Source organism: Aedes albopictus, chromosome 3 (assembly GCF_035046485.1).
Source record: "Aedes albopictus strain Foshan chromosome 3, AalbF5, whole genome shotgun sequence".
NCBI lineage: Eukaryota > Metazoa > Arthropoda > Insecta > Diptera > Culicidae > Aedes > Aedes albopictus.
Genome location: NC_085138.1, coordinates 218,524,596 through 218,534,140, shown reverse-complemented (window position 1 = coordinate 218,534,140; position 9,545 = coordinate 218,524,596). Strand labels below are relative to the sequence as shown.

The following is a 9,545-nucleotide window of genomic DNA, read 5'->3' as shown; positions in this document are numbered from 1 at the left end:
GGTTTGGTAGCAAAATGAGTTTCATGACTTTCATCTATAAATATTTGAACCGCAAAACTGGATGGATATTGAATGACAATCATCCTTACCTAAATTTGTTTTGATTCCAAATAGAATGATTATAATTAAAACATTGAATGTACTAGATTTCTTTCTCCAATGAAGTTCTGCTTCATTTAATGTTACTTTTCAGCTTATTTTGTATTCTGTTAGATCTGGAATGGAATGACAGCCTTCTATACAAATCATCTGAATTTAGGCATGGGGCTCAAATGGGGGACTTTACATTCAATTTATGGCGGGGATTTTCGTTCAGTGTAGCTGCAGTTTCTAAACACACAAATTATTTTGAACGATTCGCATGGCGGGCAAACCGCTGTAAACATAAGCATGCATTATCCCGCTATCATCGGAGTGCGTGCAACATCATCAAAGTGTGCGTTATATGTTTTGTTTTGTTTTGATCCTGAACGTCAAAACTTTTTAGCCGCACCACAGTTTGTCGAATCACGCAGCGAGTCGGCCGGCCGCGTTTTACTTATTGCATTTTGGTTGTTCATGTTCGGAAAACATGGCAAATATTGCACAAATTGCCATTCGTTTCAAAGGATTACAAATCCAAAACCGATTATCTACGGCAATTAAAACATGTAAACCCGCTTTGGTGAGTGTTCAGATAAAACTCATGTGTATTTCATTATGTAATACGATTTCTCGGCAGTATTCCACGAGCGTTGGTGCCCCAAGTTCAGCGGAGTCGATTGCGACGGTGTCCAAGAAGGGCAAGGTTAGCAAAGCCATGAAGGCATACCTGGAACGTGCCAAGGCTCACGATGAATTCATGAAGATTCAAAACCTTGAATTCAAGCTAGGCAAACGACACCTTGCGAATATGATGGGAGAAGATCCGGAAACTTTCACCCAAGCAGATATCGATGTAGGAACAACGATGGTCTGCCGTAAGTTACAAAACATCTATTAACAAAGTTTTTTTTTTTCAGAGAGCAATTCAATATCTGTTTCCGTCCGGCTTGTACGACAAGAAAGCAAGGCCATTGATGAAGCCTCCAGAGGAGGTTATTCCGCAACGCAAGGCTGCCGAGTTCGACGAGACCGGGAGACCTTTCCACAGTATGTTCTACACTGGAAGGCCAAACTATTATAAGCTGCTTTTTGTAAGTACTAACTAATTACAGTTCAATATTTTCTGTTACGAAAGGGCGCATTCTCGTTCTACGATGTTGATTGGATAATTTTATCCATCTCGATCCCCGATGTGTGGAAAATTCAGGCAAAAAATGAGCAAATGTTTGATTGTTTTACCCCAGTACGAAGCTGAGAAGAAACGTCAAATTCAAACGAAGCTTGCTTGTAGTTGAATTTATTGGCCTTGGCGGCAGTTGTTGAAGTGACGGGGCTGGGATTAACACAACATGTTTGTAACCCATTAATAGAAAAGGTAGAAACTTACTTCGTTATATGCGTTAATTCCCATCATATCAGAAGGAAAATAGTCTAGACACCCCCCCTCTTACTGCACAAGGGCAAGCATGGCGATAATGTCGAATTGCTCAGCAATAAATAGGCTCGAGTACGTGTAAGCTGCTCGCGACAGTAGCGGTCTTCATACTGTTATAACGGGTAAAATAACTCAAAAGTTAAACTTTCTTTCAGTACGATAAAGTACAACTGGTTACGACGGTAGTCATCTTCATACTCACATCTTTATTCATAGGTCCAAAGTCACTTCAGAACACCCAAGAGGGTTCGGTAGTTTTACCGAGTGGCTTTTGCCACTACACATACTACGGTATGGCTCCGCTGCATGATCGAATGCGCTAGTGGTCAATCGAGGGAATGGGATTTTTCCAGCAAGGGTAGATTGACACACAGGCTCACACCAAGTGTGTCTAAATAGACGAGCAGGCCCCATGGCGAGGTGAACTTTCACTTGACCCATTTCTGTCAGTCCATGGGTGCTTTAGGTGGTTTCTGCACAGATTAGGACATGTAGGCTCCCCCGCATGTCCGGAATGCGTAGACTGCCACGAGACCACGGAACATTCTACTTCTTCTTTATGGCTCGACGTTTGCATTGCAACTTGGCTTGCTTCTCTTCTCTAGTGTTCTTAGAGCACTTCCACAGTTTTCAATTGAAGGGCTTTCTTTGCCTGCCATTGCATGAATTTGATATTGTGAGGCAAGTACAATGATACACAATGCCCAGGGAGTCGAGAAAATTTTTCCGACCAGAACGGGAATCGAACCCGCCAACTCCGGATTGGCGATCCATAGCCTTCACCATTAGGCTAACTGGAGACCCTGCTCTTTGAATGCCCACGTTTCGTGGAGCAAAGGTCGAGTATGCAGGAGGTATGCGGTAGATATAACACCCCGGACAACATTGTTGAAAGGATGTGTACTGCCCATGATCGCATATCAGTCCCATATTTGCTGGGTTTCCTATTCATATGGGACAGTTATGCGATCATAGGCAGTGTACGGGGGAGAAAAGTGGCGTTCCTTTACTTCCCCGGTCTTCCGAATCGTACTTGAACTACAGAAAATGGCGGGCTGACCAACAGAAAGTTGAGTTGTCCCTACTGTTCCCACCCGGGAGCTTCAGTCCAACGGTAGTCTATACTCCGCCAGCAGCGCTTCACGCACATGGCAAACTTTTGCTAGATGGGAGGCCGAAGCTCTGTTAAAGCGAATTGAAAAAAAAAGTTAAATCCGATTAAAAATTGTGCTAGGCTTGGTTTTCAATTTAAGCGCAGGAGAAGAAATTCAACCTGAGAAGGCAATCATTAATTAGGCCATGAAATGTCCGCAGAACGACATATCCTTGCTCCTCGATGATCGCTTTGAATCACTCGTTAAATCATGCATTTATTTCAAAATTTTACTTTCTTTTTTTAGGATATTGTCGGCTATCTCAACAATCTGAATGCTTTTGAGGACCGCATGATTAGGAAGCAATTAACACCGGACCCTACACAGCAAATGTTAGTATTTCAATCCAATTCAAACAAATTCATGTTTAATTTAAACTGTTTCTCCCGCACAGTGATACTTCCGGTTCGGAGTGGTTGTCAAAAGACGTCCTCGAAAAAATGCTGCTCGAGGATATTTCCGAAATTGAATATGAGAACTTTGTCAATGTTATGACACGCCTGATCCAGCATCCATATTCCTACAGAGAGAAAGCATTTATTGACCAGTATCGTAAGCCATTGTTGGCAAAAACGGATGCGGATCAGATACCGACACCACAGCTGGATGAGAACGGAAACAGTTTCATTACGGTTTATGGTAAACATATTCATAAAGATAGGTTGCAAAACAGTTATTTTATCGCTTTATTTTTCCTCCAGAATGTCTTCGAAAATCAGCTCGAGCTGATGTAACAATCATCGCACCGGGAACGGGTAAAATAACGATCAACGGTCAAGACATCACGTATTTTGAAAGTGTGCAGCCCAGAGAGCAGGTTAGTCCTTTTTGAACGCTCATATGACAATTGCATTGCATTAAATTGAATTTCAAGCATTCGAATGATGAAGTTGCTGGAGATTCTCATAGGTCCGTACAGAACTTGATTCCAGAGTATCTAGAGAAGTTTAGATCAATTTGTTGAACATCGATACAGTTTAGTTTCTTGGTCAAGAATGGTACATCCGATTCTTTGCGCGGTCGATTTTTGACCCTAACTCCGTCAATTTTGAACCGATTCACATAATAAATTATACACAGGGGAGACACCGTCAGAACTATCAGTGTATGAAAAATCAAGTCAATAGTTAAACCTATTGACTTGATTTTTCATACACTGACCATTGACTGTTGGCAGAAAAACGACCCATGCAAAAAAGGAATCGTTTGTAAATTGAAGATAACTGCGAGAGCCTTTCAAAACTGACTTTAAGTTCAATCGTTCTTGTTGTATTTATGATTGTATGCACTGAATCCCAAGTATCCTGAAGATGTTTTTATTTTAAATTACATATTGATTACATGCTTATGATAAGACCAACTAGAATATGGGTAACTCTCGCTGGGACCGGCTCACTATTTACACCTTGTTTTCAAAAATGTTTAAGGTGGTGATTTTCTGAAAGTCCTCGCTTAAAAAGTAAGGAAAATGCATTTGGTTACTCAAATTGATGGACCCCCCGATAGTTAGAGCCACAAAATTTTTGCAGACCCCTCGATTTTGGTCAAATGGTGACTCATTTGATCCGTTATACCGTAAAACGGGGTGAATAGAAACAAATAACTTATTGTAAAAAATATGGCAATTATGTTTCAAAATTCATCAAAACTTAATTTCATTACCTAGTTGGATGCTACCAGTGTTTCAATAAACCTTTTTTGGAATGATAATTCCGTTATTTTTTTCCCCCTGGTCAAGTTCGCAAGGGTTGACGGTATTAAAGTGAAGGAGTTTCATTTTGATTATTGTAATGTAGTGTTCTTTAGTGAAACATATCACCTTTTTAACACTTTAATGCGCCTCCAACGGTTCATCACGAACCGGCTGCTGCAGATGGAGTATGGCTGATCATATGCATCAGACATGCTCGGCCCATATAGCCGAGGCGGCAAACGCACGGGTATTCAGCATGACCATGCTGAGGGTGACGGGTTCGATTCCCGGTCGGTCCAGGATCTTTTCGTAAAGGAAATTCCCTTGACTTCCTTGGGCATAGAGTATCTTCGTGCCTGCCACACGATATACACATGCAAAATGGTCATTGGCAGAGGAAGCTCTCAGTTAATAACTGTGGAAGTGCTCATAGAACACTAAGCTGAGAAGCAGGCTTTGTCCCATTGAGGACGTTACGCCAAGAAGAGAGAGAGATGCTCGATAAACACGGAGGAACCGCCGGGGCTCATTAGAGTCTATTCCTAAGCAATAGTTCCAAGTCGATTGGATTTGAGAAGGTTTTGATGATCGTTACAAATCCTAATAAAAGTATTATAGGATTTGTGACAGGTTTTGGAGCCTTTTACAGCCAGCTGACTTCAAAATGTTGTTTGGGCTCTATTTCCCACGTTTTTCGGTTGATTTTGATTAGTATAATTTATTAATGTCATAGTCGCTTTGTCGAATTTTTACTATATTTCTTGGTCATATTTTCTTTAAATAAAGCAATTAAAATCAACCGAAGAATTAATAATGGGAAGGAGATTTGCAGCACTTAATTGTGCTGATAGATTCGAAGCTAACGTGCGAACACTTAAACGCATTGTTGACGTTAATGCGTTCGACGTGACATTTTGGACAAAAAAGTGACTACCCTTTATTAGCTGAACAACGTTACTTGTGTATGACTAGGTTGACATTTCTAGGCCACGCTTGAGTAAATGACAAGGTTTATCGTGGTAGGACCGATAGGACAGTTGAACGAATTTGAATATTTTTCATAGGTTTTGTTGGGGGATGAATACATAATAGTTGACATTAGTCTTCATTATTTTCAAATTTTATTGCAATCAATTGACCAACTTGACGAATTTTTGTTTATCTCTTAGATGGTATTATGACACCAACAAAAAAATATCAGAAGTTCAGTTACATGTTTCTGTGGGTTTTGAACCGACGACAATTTAAGGACACAAGAGATGACCACAGAGAAGTAGAAAACGATAAGCAAAATCAAGAAAACAATTTGGCACAGGATCGACTATATTTTAACACACGGGGTTCGACTTATTCGATGAAAAAAAAAACAAACATACGACAACTGACTTAACGAGGAAAAAACATACTAAACCATACCACAAAATCAAACAAGAAGACAAATACAAACCGTGTGACCATAACACTACATAGGCAAATCCTGACTGATTGACCAATTGAAAACTTTCCAATCTTCTACCGTAACTTTCTGAGTCAGTTGCACACTGTTGCATCTTAATGGATATCATTTTCTGCTTCTGAAACATTACGTACTCTTTCCTATCTTCAGGTCTAGTGTAGAGGTTTCAACTCTATTCAGAGTGCAGCTAGAAACCTAGCAAAAAAAAAGATAATTCCGTTATTTTTTTTTTTGTGAAAAGTTTTAAAAGCAAAGTATCGTTTTATAAGCAAAAAAAACTACCGCCAATGAAATTGCGTTTTATCGATTTTGGTATGTATTCACAGACTAAAGTATTTTTCGACATTCGACAATTTTTTCTTCACCAGGTGAATTACTATAATCTAGTCTTAGAATTTCATTTGAACTTTGCACTGTTCATACAAATACAGGATAAGTTAGATCATCTCCATTTTTTCATCAGATGTTTGTATATGTTTAATGAACTTCTATGCCAAGGTTGGTCAAAATTTCTCGGCTCGTTTTTGTTCTAGAGCTCAATGATTTAGCGAAAGTTGGTATTTTGTCTATTTTAATTCAAATAACATTTGAATATTCAATATTCCTAAACCTGAACATTATTTTCAACGGAAAAAAATACTAGCATGACCTAAAGTATGTATATTAGCACAATAAAATACCGTTTCACAAACAAGTTGACGATGAAACACTAATTTAATGATCAAACATGTGGATCATCAGTGTTCCATTGGGAACATAATGACATTTTTATCCTTCCTGATCTAACCTGTTCCTTGTTAGCGTGTTTGTTTACATCCAAAAAAATTGCCATTGTTAATAGTGTTTCAACTAAAAATATCACTATTTCATATAATGATATCTATTTATCGCCGGCAATAAGTCGCCGATGAATTTAGGATGGTATATATGGTACAAGAAGAGAATCCATAGATTCGAAGCGAACCATGTCCGAATCAATGTTCCTTTTCAATGTGTTCATTGCAAGCACACTTTTCACAAGCACGGAAAAATCTATTATCTGTTCTGGTGGAAATATCACAAAGTATTTTTTGTATTATTTCATCTTGTGACACAATTCGTATACTGTTGAACATTAAATTTACATTTTCTTGAGTAGTACATATGCATACATTATATATACCAGTAGAATCAAGTAAAATACAATGCTTTGGTCGCAACTGTGTAAATACTGTGAAACCAATATTCACAGTTTTGTACATATCTACAAAAATCATATAAGCCTCTTTGAGCGACATCATAAAAAGTTGTTTTTGAACTTGTTGTTTTTTTTCATTTCGAACCTCAGAAACAAAATCATTTGTTCCTGGCATTGGTCTGCTGATATCATTATCATCAAAAAATTCTCTTACAATTTGTTTTGAATCGTCATCAATACCTTTGTTTTCGGTGGTACAAAGAATACCCTGTTCATCAACAAGATCCTTTACATAACACTTATAGTTCTTACTATCGTCAAGATATTAAAATTTACCTTTCGTCGACCGGTTTCGGGCTCGATGTCGCCCACCAACAGGACAATGTCTGACTGATTGCGTTCAGTTTTCGTACGACCTTCGTACACGTCCGAAGAGAAGACATGCTACTGAGATTCCGTGTCTACCATATTGAAAAGACACGACACGATGGGATGGTTGTCTTCATTCATCAACGATCTTCGCGTGTTGCTGATAAACATTGACTCCCAAGTATTTAAGTGCAATATTTTCCTCACGTCTGACGAGTTTTGCGTTTCCCCAGTCGATTTCGTGTTGGGAGTCTGCTGCGTGCGCTACCACGCTGGATTCGGTTGATTTGTTAGATTGGATAGCATTTCTGTGTTCTTTTAAGCGAACCTTCATTTTCCGGCGAGTTTGACCAATGTAAACTGCCGGACAGTCTTAACATGGTATCTCGTATATTCCGGATTGTTCATCCGGTGGTACCTTGTCCTTAAGGTTGCATAAAAGATCTCGTAGGGTCTTGTCGCTGTTGTGCACAACGTGAAGATCTTGTCGACCAAGTGCTGTTTTTATTTGGTTTGTTATCCTGGGGTAAAATGGCAAGCTGATCCTTCTGACAGCTTCTGGATTCTGTTGGAGTGTAGTTATGTTCCTGCGATATTTTTTTCCGTTTGTGCTTCCTCAAAATTTTGTTTACAAACAATCTGTCATATCCATTCACCTCGGCTGCAGTGTAAACGCGACTTTTTACTTCGTCAAACTCGTCGCGCTCCATCGGTAGCTGTAGCCGGAAAAAAACTTTCGTTTGGGTTGAATTTACCTACTCGTGGGTTAATTTTTTTGCTGGAGTTAAAGGCAAACTACCTAGTGTGAATTTAATCTATTTATTCAAATTTGAGTTATTGGGCCAAACTATGGAGTTGCGTCAAAAGAACTCAAATTTGGGTAGTTTGGCGGCTCCGTGTGTAAGATCACGCCCAATTACTGCAGTCCTTGTCTACACATGTCCTTGTCAATATTGATGATTGCAGTCCTTGTCAATATTGATGATTGCAGCGTATCAGAGATATGACACATGTATCAAGGCGACCAGTTCATATCCACTATTCAGTATAAGTTCTTCAAATATAAGTTTGAAAACGATTGGCCGATTAAAAAAATGAAGGTGCAATTTTGAATAATCGTAACTACTTTTAAGAGAAAATAAATACATTTTCGATGCGTATGATCGGCGAAGAAAGCAAAATTTTATTCAAAACATACTTAATCAAAACTTGTCTGTTTCAATCTATCATTTTTCTGCGTTTATATTGTCACTCTATCACTATTGTATGTCAGATAAATTGTTATGTTTTTTGATGTAATGTTCTATTTGATACAAACTCAAATAAATTACCTATACAAAACTGGAAAATCATTCTCTACAAACTATATGAACCGAACAAAAACGATTGTCAACAAATCCCAACTCATATTCTTTCGTCTCCTCTTTGCGCTACCCAGAGAGTTGAACGCCAGAGAGCGCACGAGCCTACGGATAGAGACCGTAGTTTGCATGTCTCTAAATTCTAAGCCCCGTTACGAACCGTACGTAAACTTTTCGCTTTCGAGCCCTTCTTAGCAGCGACCGGTGCGGTTCGCGTCTTTGTTCGCGGCTCTACTTAACGTTAAAACGCTTGATAGAGCCCATGCGTGGGCTTGATCGTTTCGAAATTCGAGATAGTAATTATAGTTTATTTAAATTCCCTCTGATTAACTTGAATATACACTAGTATGGGACAAACATCAAATTCTCGCTCCAGTCGACTTTTTTGATTCCATTTAGGTCCCATATGAACTGGGCAAAATTTCAGCGCAATCGGTGAAACTATAATTTAGCGCAAGCGGTTCAAAGTTTTCATAGGATTTACTATGGGAAAAGTTGCACTTTCAGATAAAAAATCCCAGAGGTCGCCCTTTGTCTCCTTAATTCAAATCGATCAATGCTTCTTGTAGAAAAATCATTTATGAAACTTTCCTTCGAAGACCGCAAAATGATTGGATGCTTGTGGAAAAAGTTATTGATTTATTACCGATTAGTGATCCGACGAACGGCTTTTTGTTTTGTTTTATTAGCAGCACTGCAGCTGCTGCTTTGGCTGCTGCTGTTTCTGGGGGTGGTGATGCCTCCCGCCACCCCAAGCAACAACGGCAGCAGCAGTGCTGCTGATAAAACAAAACAAAAAGCCGTTCGTCGGATCAC

General features: G+C 39.2%; 1 protein-coding gene across 1 annotated transcript; it reads left to right on the top strand.

Annotated features, from left to right (window-relative positions):
- Positions 1-468: 468 nt before the first annotated feature.
- LOC109411929 (small ribosomal subunit protein uS9m) lies at positions 469-8,910 on the top strand. Its single transcript, XM_019685576.3, has 6 exons — positions 469-664; positions 722-937; positions 1,002-1,175; positions 2,920-3,005; positions 3,068-3,312; positions 3,375-8,910. The coding sequence occupies exons 1-6, from the start codon at positions 572-574 to the stop codon at positions 3,503-3,505; spliced, it is 945 nt and encodes a 314-aa protein (XP_019541121.2). The 5' UTR covers positions 469-571; the 3' UTR covers positions 3,506-8,910.
- The last annotated feature ends 635 nt before the right edge of the window (positions 8,911-9,545 follow it).